The sequence below is a fragment of the Salvelinus fontinalis genome, chromosome 15, assembly GCF_029448725.1.
Source record: "Salvelinus fontinalis isolate EN_2023a chromosome 15, ASM2944872v1, whole genome shotgun sequence".
In the NCBI taxonomy this organism is placed as follows: Eukaryota; Metazoa; Chordata; class Actinopteri; order Salmoniformes; family Salmonidae; genus Salvelinus; species Salvelinus fontinalis.
This window is the reverse complement of record NC_074679.1, coordinates 5,371,338-5,395,719: the sequence shown is the minus strand read 5'-3', so window position 1 is coordinate 5,395,719 and position 24,382 is coordinate 5,371,338. Positions and strand designations below refer to the sequence as shown.

Genomic DNA, 24,382 nt, shown 5'->3' with positions numbered 1-24,382 from the left:
CATACTTCCAAAGTTGTGGCAAAATGGCTTAAGGACAACAAAGTCAAGGTATTGGAGTGGCCATCACACAGTCCTGATCTCAATTCTATAGTACATTTGTGGGCAGAACTAAAAAAGTGTGTGCGATCAAGGAGGCCTACAAACATGACTCAGTTACACCAGCTCTGTCTCTGTCAGGAGGAATGGGTCAAAATTCACAACTTATTGTGGGAAGCATTTGACCCAAGTTAAACAATTTAAAGGCAATGCCACCAAATACTAATTGAGTGTATGTAAACTTCTGACCCACTGGGAATGTGATGAAAGAAATAAAAGCTGAAATAAATCATTCTCTCTACTATTATTCTGACATTTCATATTCTTAGAATGAAGTGGTGATCCTACTGACCTAAGACATTTTTTACTATGATTAAATGTCAGGAACTGTGAAAATCTGAGTTTAAATGTAGTTGGCTAAGGTGTATGTAAACTTCCGACTTCAACTGTTGTGTTCCTTCCAAACAACACAACTTTAGTTTCATCTGTCCACAGAATATTTTGCCAGTTTCGCTGTGGAACATCCAGGTGCTCTTTTGCAAACTTCAGACTGAATGGTTTTTTTTGGACAGCAGTGGCTTCTTCCGTGGTGTCCTCCCATGAACACCATTCTTGTTTAGCGTTTTACGTATCGTAGGCTCGTTAGCAGAGATGTTAGCATGTTCCAGAGATTTCCGTAAGTCTTTAGCTGACACTCTAGGATTCTTCTTAACCTCATTGAGCATTCTGCACTGTGCTCTTGCAGTCATGTTTGCAGGACGGCCACTCCTAGGGAGAGTAGCAACAGTGCTGAACTTTCTCCATTTATAGACAATCTGTCTTACAGTGGACTGATGAACATCAAGGCTTTTAGAGATACTTTTGTAACCCTTTCCAGCTTTATGCAAGTCAACAATTCTTCAGCTAAGGTCTTCTGAGATCTCTTTTGTTCGAAGTATGGTTCACATCAGGCAATGATTCTTGTGAATACCAAACTTTTGTGAGTGTTTTTTTATAGGGCAAGGCAGCTCTAACCAACATCTCCAATCTCGTCTCACTGATTGTACTCCAGGTTATCTGACTCCTGACTCCAATTAGCTTTTGGAGAGTCATTAGCCTAGGCGCTCACATACTTTTTCTAACCCTGCACTGTGAATGTTTAAATTATCTATTCAATATAGACAAGAAAAATACAATAATTTGTGTGTTATTAGTTTTAGCACACTGTGTTTGTCTATTGTTGTGACTAAGATGAAGATCAGATCAAATTTTAAGACCAATTTATGCAGAAATTCAGGTAATTCCAAAGGGTTCACATACTTTTTCTTGCCACTGTATACACTGAGTGTACAAAACATTAAGAACACCTTCCTAATATTGAGTTGCGTCCTCAGAACAGCCTCAATTCATCGGGGCATGGACTCTACAAGGTGTCGAAAGCGTTCCACAGGGATGCTGGCCCATGTTGACTCCAATGCTTCTCACAGTTGTCAGGTTGGCTGGATGTCCTTTGGGTAGTGGACTGTTCTTGATACACATGAGGAACTATTGAGTGTGATAAAACCCAGCAGCGTTGCAGTTCTTGACACAAACCGGCGCGCCTGGCACCTACCATGCCCTGTTTGTTCAAAGGCACTTTAATATTTTGTCTTGTCTCTGAAAGGCACACATACACAATCCATTTCTCAATTGTCTCAAGGCTTAAAAATCCTTCTTTAACCTGCCTCCTCCCCTTCATCTACACTGATTGAAGTGGATTTAACAGGTGACATCAATAAGGGATCATAGCTTTCACCTGGATTCACCTGGTCAGTCTGTCATGGAAAGAGCAGGTGTTCTTAATGTTTTGTCTACTCGGTATATATGCCACTTAGCAGAAACTGTGATTTAAAGTAACTTACCGTGTATTGAGTGCATGCATTATTTACAGTAATCACAAATCTCTCTCCTCTCTTCACAGTGAGGAACCCCTATACGGGCCATAAGTACCTGTGTGGAGCGCTGCAGTCTGGGATAGTCCTGCTACAGTGGTACGAGCCTATGCAGAGGTTCATGCTCATCAAGGTCAGTCCCTCATCTAGTCTGACCCACCTGTAGTTTAATGGTCCCACCTGTAGTTAAATGGTCCCGCCGGTAGTTAAATAGTCCCGCCGGTAGTTAAATGGTCCCGCCTGTAGTTAAATGGTCCCGCCTGTAGTTAAATGGTCCCGCCTGTAGTTATATGGTCCCGCCTGTAGTTATATGGTCCCGCCTGTAGTTAAATGGTCCCGCCTGTAGTTAAATGGTCCCGCCTGTAGTTAAATGGTCCCGCCTGTAGTTAAATGGTCCCGCCTGTAGTTATATGGTCCCGCCTGTAGTTATATGGTCCCGCCTGTAGTTATATGGTCCCGCCTGTAGTTATATGGTCCCGCCTGTAGTTATATGGTCCCGCCTGTAGTTATATGGTCCCGCCTGTAGTTATATGGTCCCGCCTGTAGTTAAATGGTCCCGCCTGTAGTTAAATGGTCCCGCCTGTAGTTAAATGGTCCCGCCTGTAGTTAAATGGTCCCGCCTGTAGTTAAATGGTCCCGCCTGTAGTTAAATGGTCCCGCCTGTAGTTAAATGGTCCCGCCTGTAGTTAAATGGTCCCGCCTGTAGTTAAATGGTCCCGCCTGTAGTTAAATGGTCCCGCCTGTAGTTAAATGGTCCCGCCTGTAGTTAAATGGTCCCGCCTGTAGTTAAATGGTCCCGCCTGTAGTTAAATGGTCCCGCCTGTAGTTAAATGGTCCCGCCTGTAGTTAAATGGTCCCGCCTGTAGTTAAATGGTCCCGCCTGTAGTTAAATGGTCCCGCCTGTAGTTAAATGGTCCCGCCTGTAGTTAAATGGTCCCGCCTGTAGTTAAATGGTCCCGCCTGTAGTTAAATGGTCCCGCCTGTAGTTAAATGGTCCCGCCTGTAGTTAAATGGTCCCGCCTGTAGTTAAATGGTCCCGCCTGTAGTTAAATGGTCCCGCCTGTAGTTAAATGGTCCCGCCTGTAGTTAAATGGTCCCGCCTGTAGTTAAATGGTCCCGCCTGTAGTTAAATGGTCCCGCCGGTAGTTAAATGGTCCCGCCGGTAGTTAAATGGTCCCGCCGGTAGTTAAATGGGCCCGCCGGTAGTTTAATGGGCCCGCCGGTAGTTAAATGGGCCCGCCGGTAGTTAAATGGGCCCGCCGGTAGTTAAATGGGCCCGCCGGTAGTTAAATGGGCCCGCCGGTAGTTAAATGGGCCCGCCGGTAGTTAAATGGGCCCGCCGGTAGTTAAATGGTCCCGCCGGTAGTTAAATGGTCCCGCCGGTAGTTAAATGGTCCCGCCGGTAGTTAAATGGTCCCGCCTGTAGTTTAATGGTCCCGCCTGTAGTTTAATGGTCCCGCCTGTAGTTTAATGGTCCCGCCTGTAGTTTAATGGTCCCGCCTGTAGTTTAATGGTCCCGCCTGTAGTTTAATGGTCCCGCCTGTAGTTAAATGGTCCCACCAGGTGGAAAAGGTTCCAGTAAATCAGACCTGGGCAGAAAATAGTTTTCAAATTCTCAAGGTAGTCGAATAGAGTTTAGTTAAAACTACAGTACCCTCCACTAATATTGGCATCCTTTAATGTTTATCTACTTGGTTTTTCATTTAAAATATTCACAAAAATGTAACCTTTTAATTGAAGTAAAATAATTGAAAAGAAAAGAACATATTTTTCTCAAATGTGTGGCACAATTATTGGCACCCTTTCATTCAATATCAAATTCAAATCACATTTATTTATAAAGCCCTTCTTCCATCAGCTGATATCTCAAAGTGCTGTACAGAAACCCAGCCTAAAACCCCAAACAGCAAGCAATGCAGGTGTAGAAGCAATACTTTGTGCAACCTCCCTTTGCCAAGATAACAGCTCTGAGTCTTCACCTGTAATGCGTAATGCGGTTGGAGAACACATGGCAAGGGATCTGAGACCATTCCTCCGTACGGAATCTCTCCAGATGCTTTAGATTCCGAGGTCTACGCTTGTAGACTCTCCTCTTCAGCTCATCCCACAGGTTTTCTATTGGGTTTAGGTCAGGGGACTGGGATGGCCAAAGCAAAACCTTGATTCTGTGGTCAGTGAACCATTTTCGTGTTGATTTTGAGGTGTGCTTTGGATCATTGTCCTGCTGGAAGATCCAACCACGGCCCAGTTTAAGCTTCCTAGCAGAGGCGGTCAGGTTTTGATTTAATATCTGCTGTTACTTGGAGTCCATGATACCATGAATCTTAACAAGTTGTCCAGGGCCGTTGGAAGAAAAACAGACCCACAACATCAAAGAGCCACCATGTGACCATAGAACCCGGTCCCATTGAAAGTTCCAGTAACGTTTGGCAAACTGTAGGCGCTTGAGTTTGTTGACAGCAAAGGCTTTTTAATGGCAACCCTCCCAACCCTTCTGAGCCAACCCTAACGTCTGCAATTCTCCAGCTGTGATCTTTGAAGATGTTTTTGGTCACTCGAACCATCCTCCTCACTGTGCGAGGGGGCAATATAGACACACATCCTCTTCCAGGCTGATTGTCAACATCTCTTGTTGCTTTAAACATCTTAATTATTGCCCTGATAGTAGAAATGTGCATTTTCAACCATTGAGCTATTTATTTTAGCCATTTCCTGATTTTTGCAGCTCAACAACCTTTTGTCGCACATCATTACTGTATTCTCGGGTCTTTCCCATAGTGATGGATGACTATGGGAACTTGGCCTGTGTGTCACCTCATTTTTATGCCCCAGTGAAACAGGAAGTCATGGCTTACCACTTAAGTGTTCCTAATCACTCAGGTGAACTTAAACATAACATATGAATGGGAATATACTAAAGTTTGGTTTTACTAATCAGAATTTCTAGGGGTGCCAATAATTGTGGCACACGTTTTGGAGAAAAATATTTATTTCCAATTTCTTTCAATAATTTTACTTCCATTAAAGGTTGGATTTTTGTGAATATTTTCAATGAAAGACCAACAGCAAAGACATTTTTTGCACAGCCCTTTTTGCTAATATTTACCAAGGTTGCCAATATTAGTGGAGGGCATTGTAAAAGTTAACCTTTTTTCTTTGATATTCAAATACAGGTCTCAGAAAACCAAATAATACTTTCAAATATTTTGAATACCTCTCAGAAAACCAAATAATATTTGATGGCTGACAAATATTTGATGAAGAACCAAACTACAACCTTTAATTGATTTCTTCTAAATACAGTGCATTCGGAAAGTATTCAGACCCTTTGACTTCTTCTACATTTTGTTTTTTTTCCTTATCAATCTACACTATACCCCATAATGACAGAGCAAAAATAGGCTTTTAGACATTTTTGCAAATGTATTAAAAATAAAAAATTAACTGTTTTCACATAAGTATTCAGACCCTTTACTCAGTACTTTGTTGAAGTACCTTTGGCAGCGATTACGGCCTCATCTTCTTGGGTTTGACGTTACAAGCTTGGCACACCTGTATTTGGGGAGTTTCTCCCATTCTTCTCTGCAGATCCTCTCAAGCTCTGTCAGGTTGGATGTGGAGAGTCGCTGCACAGCTATTTTCAAGTCTCTCCAGAGATGTTCGATCGGGTTCAAGTCCGGGCTCTGGCTGGGCCACTCAAGGACATTCAGACTTGTCCCGAAGCCACTCCTGTGTGTCAGTAACAACCACATCAACATTAAGGGACATAAGCAGCTGTGATGAGGGGGGTTTATTCTCCAGGTCTTTAACCGTTTCCCAGAACTTCTTGGGGTTAGACCCACAGAGAGAGAACTGCTCCTTAAAGTTACTAACTTTGGCCTTCCGGATAGCCTGAGTGCACTTCTCATTTGCCTGAACGATAGCCAGTCAGCCTGAGTATGCGCGTGCCGAGCCTTTCGCCAAATGCAATTCTTTATGTGGAGTAACCCGGCAAGATCATGGTCGAACCAGGGGCTGAACCTGTTTTTAATTCTTATTTTCTTTATGGGGGCGTGTTTGTTAACCTCTCTGGGATATGTGGGACGCTAGCATCCAGTGAAAATGCAGAGCGCCAAATTCAAATAAATTACTATAAAAAATTTATTTTCATGAAATCACACATGCAATATACCAAATTAAAGCTACACTTGTTGTGAATCCAGCCAACGTGTCAGATTTCAGAAATGCTTTACGGCGAAAGCAACTGATGCTATTATCTGAGGATAGCGCCCAAGCAAACACAGACCATCATATTTCAACCCTCCAGGCGCGACACAAAACACAGAAATAAAGATATAATTCATGCCTTACCTTTGACGAGCTTCTTCTGTTGGCACTCCAATATGTCCCATAAACATCACAAATGGTCCTTTTGTTTGATTAATTCCGTCTATATATCCAAAATGTCCATTTATTTGCCACGTTTGATCCCAAAAAACACCGGTTCCAACTCGCGCAACATAACTACAAAAGTTACCTGTAAGATTTGTCCAAACATTTCAAACTACTTCCTAATACAACTTTAGGTATTTTTTTACGTAAATAATCGATATAATTTAAGACCGGATATACTGTGTTCTATACCGGAGGAAAACAAAGTGTAGCGAGCCTCTTACAAAGAGTACACTTCACTGGAGCCTCGTTCTGAACAGTGTTACTTAATTTCTCAAAGGAAAAACCTCAACCAATTTCTAAAGACTGTTGACATCCAGTGGAAGCGATAGGAACTGCAAGAAAGTCGATTAGAAATCTGGATTCCCAATAAAATACCATTGAAAAGAGTGACCTAAAAAATAAAATAAAAACTCAATGGTTTGTCCTCAGGGTTTCGCCTGCCAAATAAGTTCTGTTATAGTCACAGACATGATTCAAACAGTTTTAGAAACTCCAGAGTGTTTTCTATCCAAATCTACTAATACTATGCATGTCTTAGCTTCTGGGCCTGAGTAGGAGGCAGTTTAATTTGGGCACGCTTTTCATCCAAAATTCCAAATGCTGCCCCCTATCCTAGAGAAGTTAACAATACCACTGAAAATACTAAAAAAGAAGGTCCAAGCGGTTTCGACAGAGACAGGCTTGCTCATAAAAGTTTTTTAGCAAGCGTCTATGACAAATCAGGACCTGTCGTTTCACTGAGCAGCCATTACAAACACAGGCTGTAAAACGGTGATCACTAAGGCCATTACAGAAAACACCAGACTGATACCTATCAGGATTAATTGTGAGGATAACATCAAGGAGAGTAGCCTTTTCTGGGTGTTTGGAGTCATACCTTGTGGGATCGGTGATACTCTGAGAAAGATTTAGAGAGTCCCATTGCTTTAGGACTTGGTCAGGTGGTTTAAGCATGTCACCTAGCAGGACAAATTCAGACTTGAGTAAGGGGCCAGGAGAGAGCTTAGGGTACAGGCCGGTGCTGATGGAGGACGCTAGCACCCAGCAACAGTCAACAAAGAGCTATTTGAAAGTTTAATGCTTATAACCAGAAAATCAAATTGTTTGGGGACAGACTTGGTGGAGACAACCGATCACTGAAGGTGTTCCTCCACTCTTCCTTAACCACGTCTCAGTACTGACCAACACATCTGGATTGGAGCTGTGAATCTACACTTTCAATTGATCCATTTTAGGTAATAAGCTTCTAGTGTTGACGTGCAGAAAACCCAGGCTTTTACGAGAGCAGAAATCAGTGCAACAGATATCAGAGCACAAGTCAGAATTGGGGCTAGCAACAGTAGATGGGCCAGGGTGTACATGCACATTTCCAGATATCATCAACAGTAACAAAATCAAGGCACGGCAGAGGACAGGGAGAGTTCTTCAGTGTTGATTTATGACATCTCAATGTGCATCAGATGGCAACAAGATCATATTTGTACAGCAATTTCATCAGGTAACATGAATACAAAGCCAGCGAGAGGTGATTAGAACAGAATGGGAGGCCAAGAGTCTGTGTAACCAATAGAGAGTCAGAGTCCCGAGTGTGGGAGCAAACATATTCTGTCCCACGTTTGGGTAAAGAAAGTTTGTAGTCAACAAAGTATGCAGGAGTTATGAGGCAAATAGCAAAATGCACAACAACAAAACATAATATATATAACGACTTGGGGCTAGCCATTATAAGTTCAGAGTCACTCGCCCCAACAGTACCTGTGTGCTGGAGGTGAGTGAAACCTCGGGAGAGAAAGGGGAGTGTGGTGGAGGTACCTGCACCATACAGGGGGAGACAGGCCAGGGAGAGAGGGGAGTGTGGTGGAGGTACCTGTACCAGACAGGGGGAGACAGGCCAGGGAGAGAGAGGGGAGTGTGGTGGGGGCACCTGCACCAGACAGGGGGAGACAGGCCAGGGAGAGAGAGGGGAGTGTGGTGGAGGTACCTGTACCAGACAGGGGGAGACAGACCAGGGAGAGAGGGGGGAGTGTGGTGGGGTTACCTGCACCAGACAGGGGAGACAGGCCAGGGCAGACAGTGAACAAAGAGAGGGGGGAGTGTGGTGGGTTTACCTGCACCAGACAGGGGGAGACAGGCCAGGGCGGACAGTGAACAGAGAGAGGGGAGTGTGGTGGGGTTACCTGCACCAGACAGGGGGAGACAGGCCAGGGCAGACAGTGAACAGAGAGAGGGGAGTGTGGTGGGGGTACCTGCAGGGCAGACGGTGAACAGATCACAGGTGGAATCCAAGCAGCAGTGCAGCAGGCAACGGGAGTAGGTGTCACACCCACTTGGGAGAAGCTTTTATTTCTGGAGTCAGATTTCTTGTAGAAAATGCCAGTGAATGGTCTCTGAACAGCAGGAGGGGACTTCAGAGGACACTTCAAAGACTCCTGACACTTGTTGGGCCCAAAGGCCTTTTACTTCACACCTTAGTGCTAATAGAATTTGTATCTGGCTCAGTTCCAGGTTGGAATGGTGTCCTCAGGTCTCTGCTGTTTGTTGGCTAGAGCACCCTCCGTATAGCTTGGGAAAATAAAACCTTGGAAGCAGTAATCTCTATTGTTAATTTTGGTCAAAATTAGGTTGTAGGTTTGGAGTTTTGATCTGGACCCTCAGATGTGTACGCAAATATATATATATATATATATATATATATATATATATATTTTTTTTTTTATATTAATGTATGGGGATTTTTATTCAAATAGTTGTAGTCACCTCCAAATGAACTATTTGTTCCCCCTGAAAAAGTAATTTTCCACAAAGCAGAGTTACAACTAGTTATCCCAGATGTCTACAGTAGGTTGTACTCTGTGAACAGCAGCATTGGTTTCATGCGGTCATAAATCATATTGTAGAAGGACTCCTTAGAACCAAACACATACGCTATGTTCCATTCAGGACTCCTTAGAACCAAACACATACGCTATGTTCCATTCAGGACTCCTTAGAACCAAACACATACGCTATGTTCCATTCAGGACTCCTTTAGAACCAAACACATAAGCTATGTTCCATTCAGGACTCCTTAGAACCAAGCACATACGCTATGTTCCATGCAGGACTCCTTAGAACCAAACACATAAGCTATGTTCCATTCAGGTCTCCTTAGAACCAAACACATACGCTATGTTCCATTCAGGACTCCTTAGAACCAAACACATATGCTATGTTCCATTCAGGACTCCTTAGAACCAAACACATACGCTATGTTCCATGCAGGACTCCTTAGAACCAAACACATAAGCTATGTTCCATTCAGGTCTCCTTAGAACCAAACACATACGCTATGTTCCATGCAGGACTCCTTAGAACCAAACACATACGCTATGTTCCATTCAGGACTCATTAGAACCAAACACATAAGCTATGTTCCATTCAAGACTCCTTAGAACCAAACACATAAGCTATGTTCCATTCAGGTCTCCTTAGAACCAAACACATACGCTATGTTCCATTCAGGACTCCTTAGAACCAAACACATACGCTATGTTCCATTCAGGACTCCTTAGAACCAAACACATACGCTATGTTCCATGCAGGACTCCTTAGAACCAAACACATACGCTATGTTCCATGCAGGACTCCTTAGAACCAAACACATAAGCTATGTTCCATTCAGGTCTCCTTAGAACCAAACACATACGCTATGTTCCATTCAGGACTCCTTAGAACCAAACACATACGCTATGTTCCATTCAGGACTCCTTAGAACCAAACACATACGCTATGTTCCATGCAGGACTCCTTAGAACCAAACACATAAGCTATGTTCCATTCAGGTCTCCTTAGAACCAAACACATACGCTATGTTCCATGCAGGACTCCTTAGAACCAAACACATACGCTATGTTCCATTCAGGACTCATTAGAACCAAACACATAAGCTATGTTCCATTCAAGACTCCTTAGAACCAAACACATAAGCTATGTTCCATTCAGGTCTCCTTAGAACCAAAGACATACGCTATGTTCCATTCAGGACTCCTTAGAACCAAACACATACGCTATGTTCCATTCAGGACTCCTTTAGAACCAAACACATAAGCTATGTTCCATTCAAGACTCCTTAGAACCAAACATATAAGCTATGTTCCATTCAGGTCTCCTTAGAACCAAACACATAAGCTATGTTCCATTCAGCTAACTTCCATGCTCAGGAGCAGGCTAATGGAGAAGGAGAACGGAGCAGGAAAATTTGAGTTCTCTGCCTAGAAAATTGCTATAGCATCCATATTATTTAGTTTACAAAACTGACTGGCATACTGTGGTATTAGAACCCACTTTACCACCTTAGCATTGCTTCCAGAGACCCTCATCCCCCTCTCTCTCTCTCTCTTTTGTCCCTCAGCACTTTGACTTTCCTCTGCCCAGCCCTCTGAAGGTGTTTGAGATGTTGGTGGTTCCAGAGCAGGAGTACCCCATGGTGTGTATAGCGGTCAGCCAGGCCACGGAGCCAGGCCAGGTGGTTCGCTTTGAGACCATCAACCTCAACTCCTGCTCTTCCTGGTTCACTGAGATGGGAACAAGTAAGGAACAAACGCACACTACACAGAGACTATCGTCTTCAACTCTGGCGCCTCCTGAGTGGTACGCTACGAAGCTAGCTAGATCTACACAGAGACTATCGTCCTCAACTCTGGCGCCTCCTGAGTGGTATGCTACGAAGCTAGCTAGATCTACTCAGAGACTATCGTCCTCAACTCTGGCGCCTCCTGAGTGGTACGCTACGAAGCTAGCTAGATCTACACAGAGACTATCGTCCTGAACTCTGGCGCCTCCTGAGTGGTACGCTACGAAGCTAGCTAGCTAGATCTACACAGAGACTATCGTCCTCAACTCTGGCGCCTCCTGAGTGGTATGCTACGAAGCTAGCTAGATCTACTCAGAGACTAACATCCTCAACTCCTGCTCTTCCTGGTTCACTGAGATGGGAACAAGTAAGGATCAAACGCACACTACACAGAGACTATCGTCTTCAACTCTGGCGCCTCCTGAGTGGTACGCTACGAAGCTAGCTAGATCTACACAGAGACTATCGTCCTCAACTCTGGCGCCTCCTGAGTGGTATGCTACGAAGCTAGCTAGATCTACACAGAGACTATCGTCCTGAACTCTGGCGCCTCCTGAGTGGTACGCTACGAAGCTAGCTAGATCTACTCAGGCTTTTATGAAGCTAGCTAGATCTACTCAGAGACTATCGTCCTCAACTCTGGCGCCTCCTGAGTGGTACGCTACGAAGCTAGCTAGATCTACTCAGGCTTTTATGAAGCTAGCTAGATCTACACAGAGACTATCGTCCTCAACTCTGGCGCCTCCTGAGTGGTATGCTACGAAGCTAGCTAGATCTACACAGAGACTATCGTCCTCAACTCTGGCGCCTCCTGAGTGGTATGCTACGAAGCTAGCTAGATCTACACAGAGACTATCGTCCTCAACTCTGGCTCCTCCTGGTTCACTGAGATGGGATCAATAGGCACCAAACGGACGAAAACAGACACTTAGAGGAGCTATCTAGACTATCTGAAAATGCTAATTTTCATTTTCTGTTGCAAAGCAAGTCATTTTAAAACAGTTGAACACAACCCTAGATTCATACTGTATGTACACATTGAAACACATCCTACTATGTTGCTCTATTCCTGGATTCCAGTAGGGATATCTTTATGGTAACCATTATTTTCTATGTGTCTTCCTTTAGCTGGTCAAGCAGTGGACGCCATCCATGTGACCCAGCTGGAGAGGGACACAGTGCTAGTGTGCCTGGACAGTAAGTATGACCTCTGACCCCCACAGAGATGACTTCCTGCACTTTGTTTGCATCCCAAATGGCACCCTATTTCCTATGTAGTGCACTACTTTTGACCAGGGCCCATTGGGAAGTGCACTACATAGGTAATAGTGAGACATTTGGGACTCCAGTTCAGTCGAGCTAGTCCTGCACTGAGAAAGTAGACATGCTGCTAATCGTTTGCCCTACAGTCATTATTTCATTTATTTAACCAGGAAAAAGACCCTTGAGTTTAGAAACCTCTTTTTTTTCGAGGGGGACATGGCATTTTTTCTAGTTTTAGTCTCCTCTACCAGAGCTTTAATCTCAGACAGCGACACCCTCTCCTCTAGTTTTAGTCTCCTCTACCAGAGCTTTAATCTGACAGCGACACCCTCTCCTCTAGTTTTAGTCTCCTCTACCAGAGCTTTAATCTGACAGCGACACCCTCTCCTCTAGTTTTAGTCTCCTCTACCAGAGCTTTAATCTCAGACAGCGACACCCTCTCCTCTAGTTGTAGTCTCCTCTCAGAGCTTTAATCTCAGGCAGCGACACCCTCTCCTCTAGTTTTAGTCTCCTCTACCAGAGCTTTAATCTCAGACAGCGACACCCTCTCCTCTAGTTGTAGTCTCCTCTCAGAGCTTTAATCTCAGACAGCGACACCCTCTCCTCTAGTTTTAGTCTCCTCTACCAGAGCTTTAATCTCAGACAGCGACACCCTCTCCTCTAGTTGTAGTCTTTTACAGCTCGTTCTAAGATCACCGAGCATTATTAGGACAGTTATCTTTTACCCATTTCAGGAACCGTGAAACATCGTAGCAGCTGAGAACGTACACTACGTTTGTGATGTCCTTGTAAGTGAGGATCTGCTTCTTTTTTTTTATCCGGCCACTATTCAAAAAGCTTTCCTATTTTTATTTTTTTTTTCATTCTAGAAAATCTAAAGATCGTGAACCTCATGGGAAGATTAAAGTCTAATAAGAAGCTAGCCTCAGAGCTCAGCTTTGACTTCGCCATTGGATCCGTTGGTAAGATGACCTCTTAATATTATTCACCTACTATTTCAATGTTAGAGTTGAGCTTCTAGGGGCTAAAAGAGCTTCTAGGGGCTAAAAGAGCTTCTAGGGGCTAAAAGAGCTTCTATGGGCTAACTTCAGTGTTTTATAATAGAGTTATGGTTTCCCCTGTATTCACATCCCACTACCCTTCAATACTATGCATCCTTGTTCAATCAATCAATCAAGTTTATTTTATATAGCCCTTCGTACATCAGCTAATATCTCGAAGTGCTGTACAGAAACCCAGCCTAAAACCCCAAACAGCAAGCAATGCAGGTGTAGAAGCTAATTGTTAATGTCAATGTCAACGTCGACCTTTGTATATTAATGTGTACGATGATTGCCGATTATCCTCCCTGTCGTATAACATTCCTGTCCCTTCTCCTCCAGTGACGTGTTCTACTTTTTATAATATAATAAACTGTGTAGTAATAATATGTATGATAACTGACGTCCCCGTCTCCTCGTGCTCCAGTGTGTAATAATAATAATATGTATGATAACTGACGTCCCCGTCTCTCCTCGTACTCCAGTGTGCCTTCAGGACAGTGTTCTGGCCTTCTGGAAGCACGGCATGCAGGGAAAGAGCTTCAAGTCCAACGAGGTAGGTGTTACTGTGGTAACAAAACCATTCAGTCACCCGTAACCATACTGTCACACTAGACATGCTACACATTGTCAATCAAACTGAATCTAAATATGATTATGGCTTGGTGGCTGTAACAAAACCTGACTATAATACAGTCAGGTCTATACAGGAGGAGGATTGGAAAGGCACCAGTCAGATCTATACAGGAGGAGGATTGGAAAGGCACCAGTCAGATCTATACAGGAGGAGGATTGGAAAGGCACCAGTCAGATCTATACAGGAGGGGGATTGGAAAGGCACCAGTCAGATCTATACAGGAGGAGGATTGGAAAGGCACCAGTCAGATCTATACAGGAGGAGGATTGGAAAGGCACCAGTCAGATCTATACAGGAGGAGGATTGGAAAGGCACCAGTCAGATCTATACAGGAGGAGGATTGGAAAGGCACCAGTCAGATCTATACAGGAGGAGGATTGGAAAGGCACCAGTCAGATCTATACAGGAGGAGGATTGGAAAGGCACCAGTCAGATCTATACAGGAGGAGGATTGGAAAGGCACCAGTCAGATCTATACAGGAGGAGTATTGGAAAGGCACCAGTCAGATCTATACAGGAGGAGTATTGGAAAGGCACCAGTCAGATCTATACAGGAGGAGGATTGGAAAGGCACCAGTCAGATCTATACAGGAGGAGGATTGGAAAGGCACCAGTCAGATCTATACAGGAGGAGGATTGGAAAGGCACCAGTCAGATCTATACAGGAGGAGTATTGGAAAGGCACCAGTCAGATCTATACAGGAGGAGGATTGGAAAGGCACCAGTCAGATCTATACAGGAGGAGGATTGGAAAGGCACCAGTCAGATCTATACAGGAGGAGGATTGGAAAGGCACCAGTCAGATCTATACAGGAGGAGGATTGGAAAGGCACCAGTCAGATCTATACAGGAGGGGGATTGGAAAGGCACCAGTCAGATCTATACAGGAGGGGATTTGGAAAGGCACCAGTCAGATCTATACAGGAGGGGGATTGGAAAGGCACCAGTCAGATCTATACAGGAGGGGATTTGGAAAGGCACCAGTCAGATCTATACTGGAGGGGGATTGGAAAGGCACCAGTCAGTGCATCTTATGACATGTATTATCTGAATTATACCAAAGAGGAGTGGCTTCTATGGAGGAACTTCGAATGTCCTTTGAACTTGAGTTGGCTTAATGTTGGACCCGAGCTAGCTAGCAGGCTAGCTAACAAGCTTGTGTGTGCAGAGCAGCACCAGAATTTATACACCCAATGTGATAACTATAGTGTCCCTGACTAGCATTGAAAAAGTGAATCCATTCTTCTCTAATGAAACGTCTCTTCCTAATTTCTGAATAACTCTTCAGAGGGGGAGGGGCTTGTAACGTCACAGATGTTTCTGAGGGGGAGGGGCTTGTAACTTCAGTAGGTTACAGCTGTTTCTGGGGGGGAGGGGCTTGTAACGTCACAGATGTTTCTGAGGGGGGGGGGGGGCTTGCAACGTCACAGCTGTTTCTGAGGGGGAGGGGTTTGTAACGTCACAGCTGTTTCTGAGGGGGAGGGGTTTGTAACGTCACAGATGTTTCTGAGGGGGAGGGGCTTGCAACGTCACAGCTGTTTCTGAGGGGGAGGGGCTTGTAACTTCAGTAGGTTACAGCTGTTTCTGGGGGGGAGGGGCTTGTAACGTCAGTAGGTTACAGCTGTTTCTGGGGGGGAGGGGCTTGTAACGTCAGTAGGTTACAGCTGTTTCTGGGGGGGAGGGGCTTGTAACGTCAGTAGGTTACAGCTGTTTCTGGGGGGGAGGGGCTTGTAACGTCAGTAGGTTACAGCTGTTTCTGAAGGGGAGGGGCTTGTAACGTCAGTAGGTTACAGTTGTTTCTGAGGGGGAGGGGCTTGTAACGTCCGTAGGTTACAGCTGTTACGGGGGGGAGGGGCTTGTAACGTCAGTAGGTTACAGCTGTTTCTGAGGGGGAGGGGCTTGTAACGTCAGTGGGTTACAGCTGTTACAAGGGGGGGGGGGGGCTTGTAACGTCAGTAGGTTACAGCTGTTTCTGAGGGGGAGGGGCAGGTATCCTACACACACACTTCCAGCTGGTTCCAACCCCTAGTCCATGTTGACATAATTATCAGTTGTTTTCCCAGACTGAGGAACTAGCACGTGGTTAGCTACTAGCTAGGTGTTGGCTGTCTCCAGGGAAGTGTGGTAGTGTGTATACTCCGGTCTCTGTGGTAGTGTGTATACTCCGGTCTCTGTGGTAGTGTGTATACTCCTGTTTCTGTGGTAGTGTGTATACTCCGGTCTCTGTGGTAGTGTGTATACTCCGGTCTCTGGCTCACATCAACACCATCTTCCCAGAATCCCTAGACCCACTCCAATTCGCACACCTGGACAAAAGGAACACCTATGTGAGAATGCTATTCATCGACGGGGGCTGTAGTGGAGCTTCAAGTTCCTTGGTGTCCACATCACTAACAAACTATCATGGTCCAAACACACCAAGAGGACTGGACACATTGTTTGCAGAGGACACAACCTCTATGCTCCACTTGTGAGAAACAGGTTTTGGTTTATTTCATTTCATTTATGAGTTTTTGTCAATTAAGTCATTGTCTTTTGTTAGGAGTGCTCCTGTCAATGTTGAGTAAGGACGTGCAGGCATAGAAGTAGGCCTATAGGCTACCTGGCCTGCGCGCAAATGTAGGCATATACAGTGCCTTCGGGAACTATTCAGACCCATTTTTCCACGTTTTGTTACGTTAGTCTAATTCTAAAATGGATTAAATTAAAATTATTCCTCATCAATCGACACACAATACCCCATAATGACAAAAACAATTTTTTTTTGAATTTTTTGCAAATTTATAAAAGAGAAACTGAAATACCTGATTTATGTAAGTATTCAGACCCTTTGCATCCTGTTCCCGTTGATCATCCTTGAGATGTTTTTACAACGTAATTGGAGTTCACCTGTGATGAATTCAATTGATTGGACATGATTTGGAAAGGCACACACCTGTCTATATAAGGTCCCACAGTTGACAGTGCATGTCAGGGCAAAAACCAAGTCATGAGGTCGAAGGAATTGTCCGTAGATCCCAGAGAAAAGATTCTGGGGAAGGGTACCAAAAAAATGTGTGCGGCATTGAAGGTCCCCAAGAACACAGTGGTCTCCATCATTCTAAAATGGAAGAAGTTTGGAACCACCAAGACTCTTCCTAGAGCTGGCCGCCCGGCCAAACCGAGCAATCGGGGGAGAAGGGCCTTGGTCAGGGAGGTGACCAAGAACCCGATGGTCACTCTGACAGAGCTCCAGAGTTCCTCTGTGGAGATGGGAGAACCTTCCAGAAGGACAACCATCTCTGCAGCACTCCACCAATTAGGCCTTTATGGTACAGTCGCCAGACGGAAGCCACTCCTCAGTAAAAGGCACATGACAGCCCGCTTGGAGTTTGCTAAAAGGCACATTTAACATTTACATTTAAGTCATTTAGCAGACGCTCTTATCCAGAGCGACTTACAAATTGGACAAGTCAGTTAAGAACAAATTCTTATTTACAATGATGGCCTAGGAACAGTGGGTTAACTGCCTTGTTCAGGGGCAGAACGACAGATTTGTACCTTGTCAGCTCGGGGATTTGAACTTGCAACCTTTCAGTTACTAGACCAACGCTCTAACCACTAGGCTACCCTGCCGCCCCGGGTACCTAAAGCACCTAAAGACTATTTGGCCTAAATGCCAAGCATCACATCTGGAGGAAACCTGGCACCGGTGAAGCATGGAGGTGGCAGCATAATGCTGTGGGGATGTTTTTCAGCGGCAGGGACTGGAAGACTAGTCAGGATCGAGGGAAAGATGAATGGAGCAAAGTACAGAGAGATCCTTGATCAAAACCTGCTCCAGAGCGCTCAGGATCTCAGACTGGGGCGAAGGTTCACCTTCCAACAAGACAACAACCCTAAGCACACAGCCAAGACAACGCAGGAGTGGCTTGGGGACAAGTATCTGGATGTCCTTGAGTGGCCCAGCCAGAGCCCGGACTTGAACCCGATCGAACATCTCTGAAGAGACCTGAAAATAGCTGTGCAGTGACGCTCCCCATCTAACCTGACAGAGCTTGAGAGGATCTGCAGAGAAGAATGGGAGAAACTCCCCAAATACAGGTGTACCAAGCTCGCAGCGTCATACCCAAGAAGACTCAAGGCTGTAATCCCTGCCAAAGCTGCTTCAACAAAGTACTGAGTGAAGGGTCTGAATACTAATGTAAATGTAATTTTTATTTTTTTAAATCCAGTTTTTGCTTTGTCATTATGGGGTATTGTGATGTCATTATGGGGTATTGTGTGTAGATTGAGGGGGGGAAACGATTTATTCCATTTTAGAATAAGGCTGTAACATAACAAAATGTGGAAAAAGTCAAGGGGTCTGAATACTTTCCAAATGCACTGTAAATGTGTGTGTCCATTTGAGGATCTGATAGTATTTCTGATTGGCTTAACGCACCACCAATAATGAGCTGTGGAGCTTCTCAAAGTAATCTTTTCTTCATCTCAAACAGCAAGCAATCAAAGTGTGTTTTTTTTACATCCATTGATAATGACAATAGTTCCTCAATGTATTTTTTTTTTTTAAATCTATCCAGCTCTTTCCCTTTCGATAACCACTCAGCGTGAAAGGGGAAAATGTAATACTCTGTTCCAGTGGAAACGTCATAGTATAGGCCTTCCTGATTGCTTCTTCGGTTCCGGTACTCGTTTTGGGTGCTGGTGCTTTTTATATTTAGGTGCAGGAGCTCCACCGTACTTTTTGAGGTCAAGCAGTAGAACATTTGAGGTGCTGGTTCTCTGCTCCGGTCAGCTCCTTCCCAAGTCTAACACTGCTTCTTATCCCTTGCCCAAATATCCTACAGATGTGTTTGTCCTGAGCTCACTGAGACAGAAAATATTTGAATGGGCCCAGAATATTTTATACAATGTTGCCAAGGACCCAAGTTGATAGTTGACACAATGTGTCAAGTTGGTTGCAGACAGGCCATGCATAGCCAATGTGATTTATAGGATAATTATTTTCAGCAGGAGATTTTCTACCTGCAGGCTGCAATGTTTTTATTCGTTGGCTTTTGCGTCGATTATTTTTACGTAGTTGGTAATAGAAGTTACTTTTTAGGTTTATCGTTTTCGTTTGGATATCATTTTGATTAGCCACGTGACAATGATTTTGAGATACGAATACTTTGTTATAAATTAAATGGAACTTTCACAAAAATGTGCATATGAAAACCATAACTGGCACGCAGATCGGTAGAAATGGTAAGATAAATTGTCATTCCACACGAGAAAGGTTGCCGATTCCTCGTGTTGCCTATTACCGGCAACTTCAGGAGAGTAATGGCAGAATCTGCAAAAGCCAGCAGGAAGGAGCGGGAAGGAAAATAGTTGGGTCAGGTTTTTTATTTTTTGGGGGTTATCTAGATTTCTGGCGCCCTCTTGAGGCATTCTGTCTTACTTCATCAAACCGTAAGCTTAAAGCATCAGACAAGCTCCAATGCACATAGTCGATTTTATTAAAACACATATGGTGTGTCTATATATGGAAAAATACACGTTTTTTTTTAAAATGTCGACCAAACTACTTTCGGTCGACCAATACATACATTTTGTTGTTGTTGTCAGACTGCCCTAGATCAGATAACTGTACTAGGAGGCATGACCGCCAGTGACACCTGCTAGGTGTGAGTTCTTAGCCGGACAGAGACCCCTCTGGTTAGGGTTACCCGGGGTCCTGATGACGACGAGAACAAAGCCTTTAGGTGGCTAGGGAGGTACCCGCTGAAGCGATCAGCCTACCAGGCATCATATCAATAGACTAAATGTCCTGTCCCCCCTTCACTGCCTTCCTTCAAGGAGGCTTTTCAACAGAATCATACAGGAGACAGAGCGGATGAATAATTGAACAGCTCACCTTCACCCCTCCGTTCTGCAGCTGTGTCATTTTTGGATGAACATGAATACTGCATGGTATCTGACATTTTGACAGGCTAACGTGTTGTGCTCCAGCCTGGCACACACACACACACACACACACACACACACACACACACACACACACACACACACACACACACACACACACACACACACACACACACACACACACACACACACACACACTGTACTGTAACGCTGGGCTGAGCCCTCAGCCAACACGCACAGCCTTGTTTCAGCTCAGTCATACACGTGTGTGTGTGTGTGTGTGTGTGGCAATGTGTGGGGCAGTGTGTGTGTGGGGCAGTGTGTGTGTGGGGCAGTGTGTGTGTGGGGCAGTGTGTGTGTGTGTGTCAGGCAGTGAAAAGACTACCCTGGGTGTCCCCTATCACTTTTCATAAAAACAGAATGCCTCACCTCACAGTGATCTCTGGACTTTTATTGTGTGTGCGTCGCGGCGTGCCTGGTGATCAGGTTAACTCTCTGTGAAAGGTTGACAACTTCATTACCTGCAGGTGGACACAGACACACACACACATAGCTTAATGTAGCTTAGCCTCAGCGTGTGAACCCAGAGGATTTATCTCCTGGCCTCGTCTATGTAGGCAGGCAGGGAAACACTGAATCCATCTGAACTCTGATAAGCAGAGTAACGTAGGGTTAGCAGGGGGGCTACTGAGGTCTTGGGGGGGGGGCTACTGAGGTCATGGGGGGGGGGTCTACTGAGGTCATGGGGGGGGGTCTACTGAGGTCATGGGGGGGGTCTACTGAGGTCATGGGGGGGGGGTCTACTGAGGTCATGGGGGGGGTCTACTGAGGTTATGGGGGGGTCTACTGTGGTTATGGGGGGGGGGCTACTGAGATCATGGGGGGGGTCTACTGAGGTCATGGGGGGGGGTCTACTGAGGTCATGGGGGGGGGGTCTACTGAGGTCATGGGGGGGGGTCTACTGAGGTCATGGGGGGGACTGCTGAGGTCATGGGGGGGACTGCTGAGGTCATGGGGGGGACTACTGAGGTCATGGGGGGGTCTACTGAGGTCATGGGGGGGTCTACTGAGGTCATGGGGGTGGTCTACTGAGGTCATGGGGGGGGTCTACTGAGGTCATGGGGGGGAGTCTACTGAGGTCATGGGGGGGTCTACTGAGGTTATGGGGGGGGTCTACTGAGGTTATGGGGGGGGTCTACTGAGGTTATGGGGGGGGTCTACTGAGGTTATGGGGGTGGGTCTACTGAGGTTATGGGGGGGGTCTACTGAGGTTATGGGGGGGGGTCTACTGAGGTTATGGGGGGGGTCTACTGAGGTTATGGGGGGTGGTCTACTGAGGTCGTTGGGGGGGGTCTACTGAGGTCGTTGGGGGGGGTCTACTGAGGTCGTTGGGGGGGGTCTACTGAGGTCGTTGGGGGGGTCTACTGAGGTCGTTGGGGGGGGTCTACTGAGGTCGTTGGAGGGGGTCTACTGAGGTCGTTGGAGGGGGTCTACTGAGGTCATGGGGGGGTCTACTGAGGTCGTTGGGGGGGGTCTACTGAGGTCATGGTGAGTCTACTGAGGTCGGTCTTTAATCATGGGATGGACTGTAATGGGGAAATATTAGATCGCTCACTTATACGTTGCATGGAAATGAAGACCCCTTGTAAAGTGTTAACAGTATCGGGGCAAAACCACCAGTTTAATGTTCCATGTAGCTCCTCATCAATGTCCCTGTGAATGTTTCCGTGTTCATCAATGTCCCTGTGTATGTTTCCATGTTCATTAATGTCCCTGTGTATGTTTCCATGTTCATTAATGTCCCTGTGTATGTTTCCATGTTGATTAATGTCCCTGTGTATGTTTCCGTGTTCATTAATGTCCCTGTGTATGTTTCCATGTTCATTAATGTCCCTGTGTATGTTTCCGTGTTCATTAATGTCCCTGTGTATGTTTCCATGTTGATTAATGTCCCTGTGTATGTTTCCGTGTTCATCAATGTCCCTGTGTATGTTTCCATGTTCATTAATGTCCCTGTGTATGTTTCCATGTTCATTAATGTCCCTGTGTATGTTTCCATGTTGATTAATGTCCCTGTGTATGTTTCCGTGTTCATTAATGTCCCTGTGTATGTTTCCATGTTCATTAATGTCCCTGTGTATGTTTCCGTGTTCATTAATGTCCCTGTGTATGTTTCCATGTTCATTAATGTCCCTGTGTATGTTTCATCTTGTTAATGAAATGTTCCATTCCTTCCTTTAATCTACAGATCACCCAGGAGATTTCTGATCCCAGCCGAGTCTTCCGTCTCCTCGGATCTGACAGGTTGGTGCTTGAAATGATAGTGTTTTTAACTCTTTCTCGCTGTCTGTCTCTCTTCAGATCTGACGGGTTGGTGCTTCAAATTATTCTATTTTAATTATTCACTTACCTGTCCTTTCCCCCTCTTTTTCTCTTTACTTGTATCTCTCTGTCTCAACTTTTCGCTCTTTCTCTCACTCTCTCTTTACTTTCTGCCTCCCCCATCTCCTTCCTCTGTTTTCTCGTTCTAGTTGTATAGATGATTTATCTAGTGCCCTTTGACCTCTATAAAGCCGTAGAGGCAGGGCTGGTAGCTAGTCTCCAGGGAGCAAGTGTCCTCCCACAGGTCCCTGTGTTTAACCATCGCCTGGAAACCACCAAACATCCTACTTCTCTCTCTCTCTCTCTGTCTCTCCCTCTCTCTCTCCGTCTCTCTCTCTCTCTGTCTCTCCCTCTCTCTCTCCGTCTCTCTCTCTCTCTCTATCTCTCTCTGCCTCTCCATCTCTCTCTCTCTCTCTCCGTCTCTCTCTCTCTCCGTCTCCATCTCTCTCTCTCTCCCTCTCTCTCTCTCTCTCTCTCTCTCTCCGTCTCTCTCTCTCTCCATCTCTCTCTCTGGTTCTCTCTCCCCCTTCTCTCGCTCTCCGATCTCTCTCTCTCTCCGTCTCTCTCTCTCTCCGTCTCCGTCTCCATCTCTCTCCCTCTCTCTCCATCTCTCTCTCTGTTTCTCTCTCTCTCTCCGATCTCTCTCTCCGATCTCTCTCTCTCTCTCTCCGTATCTCTCTCTCTCTCTCCGTATCTCTCTCTCTCTCTCCGTATCTCTCTCTCTCCGTCTCTCTCTCTGTTTCTCTCTCTCCCCCTCTTAGTCTGAGTCCTCTTCAGACCTCTCTATAGAGAAGAGGTCCCCAGCTCCGGTGACTCAGTCTCTCTCTCCAGGTCCGCTTCCGTTGCTATGACGAGGCATGTGCCGCAGATCACACAACCCTGTTTATAAATCAACAATCTTTCATCTTTCAGCATTCAAACACTTTGAGTGTAAGTGGGATACCTCATTGTAATCTCAATGCTATCAGAAGAGGCTTGTAAAACCTCCGCATGTTATCTATGTGACTCACATTACAGCTTCTGGTTGGTTACATGCTGCAGAGTGGTCAGTGTGGCAGGGCAGTCCCCTAGCCCTCTTACACCAGTCCTCAACTATAGAAACCATAGTGATTTAATTCCCTGGCTCAGACACATTTCCCACCCTGTGGGTGGAAGATCTCCTAGTAGTGATGGTTGTCTCAGGACAGGGCCCCATGGTGCTTTAGGCTCAGTCCGTTCTGATTCCCCTGCAACAGCCTCTACTCTGCCATCCTGTATGTTTTATTCAGACTGGCACCTGGGCACTGCCACGCCAGCCTGGTTTGAGTGTCTCTCTCTCTCTCTCTCTGCTCCTCTGTAATTCCATCTGATAGATCAGACACTATGGTCTTGGACTGTACCCTGTGTGGGCAGAGACACTCATCTCATCTGTCACTCTGCTGGAAAGGATGGCACGTCTCTCTACTCCTCATGATCTCTAGTGTCATATTAACTTCAATGTAGCCAGTCCTCTTGTCTCGCTACTCTCTAACCCACCAAGACATTTGTATCAATTCTATTCAATGAATTCTGTTCTATTCTGTGTTTTCTCTTCAGATTGGTGGACCTGGTTGGCAGCTTTATAACCCACTGTGTTGTTGTGTGTTCCTGATGTTTCTGGTGCTGTTAACTGACATCTCTTTCTGACAGGGTGGTGGTTCTGGAAAGCCGGCCCACTGACAACCCCACAGCCCTCAGCAACCTCTACATCCTGGCCGGACATGAGAACAGCTACTAGCCCCTTAATAACCATGTTACCAGCTCCTAGCTCTGACCCAGTGACTCCACACAGAGAGAGAGGGGGGGAGCGGTGGAGCGCACCTACAGACCCATTGGATAGGTGAAGAATTAGCAGGAAGTGGATAAGCTCACAGCAGTCCCTTCACTTCTCTCAGCAGGCTCTCATACCGCCTGGACTCATGGTACAACCACAGATAGAACAATGAGACAGATATTTAATTGGATGTATGAAATGTGAAGCGTTTCCACACACTACCAAATATGGTAGTGAGAGGAAGCCCACTGGCGGTCGGTGGGTGAAGATGGAACCAGATGGATTTTGACCGACATTCTGCAAATCTTCTCATCGATGACACATTTGATCACAATACAGTTTTCTGTTCCCGAAACTAGAATCTGTTACGAACGGATCGGATTC

At 45.5% G+C, this 24,382-nt stretch overlaps 1 protein-coding gene across 5 annotated transcripts in view; it reads left to right on the top strand.

Annotated features, from left to right (window-relative positions):
• Positions 1-23,964, top strand: part of map4k5 (mitogen-activated protein kinase kinase kinase kinase 5) — a 99,965-nt gene extending 76,001 nt beyond the window's left edge. For all 5 annotated transcript variants that reach the window (XM_055862516.1, XM_055862519.1, XM_055862517.1 and 2 more), the window contains 7 exons: positions 1,976-2,079; positions 10,771-10,948; positions 12,121-12,189; positions 13,125-13,217; positions 13,781-13,851; positions 22,073-22,128; positions 23,875-23,964. In XM_055862516.1, the coding sequence (XP_055718491.1) occupies positions 1,976-2,079; positions 10,771-10,948; positions 12,121-12,189; positions 13,125-13,217; positions 13,781-13,851; positions 22,073-22,128; positions 23,875-23,962 (659 nt within the window). In that variant the 3' untranslated portion in view covers positions 23,963-23,964. The remainder of the gene's footprint in view (positions 1-1,975; positions 2,080-10,770; positions 10,949-12,120; positions 12,190-13,124; positions 13,218-13,780; positions 13,852-22,072; positions 22,129-23,874) is intronic.
• The last annotated feature ends 418 nt before the right edge of the window (positions 23,965-24,382 follow it).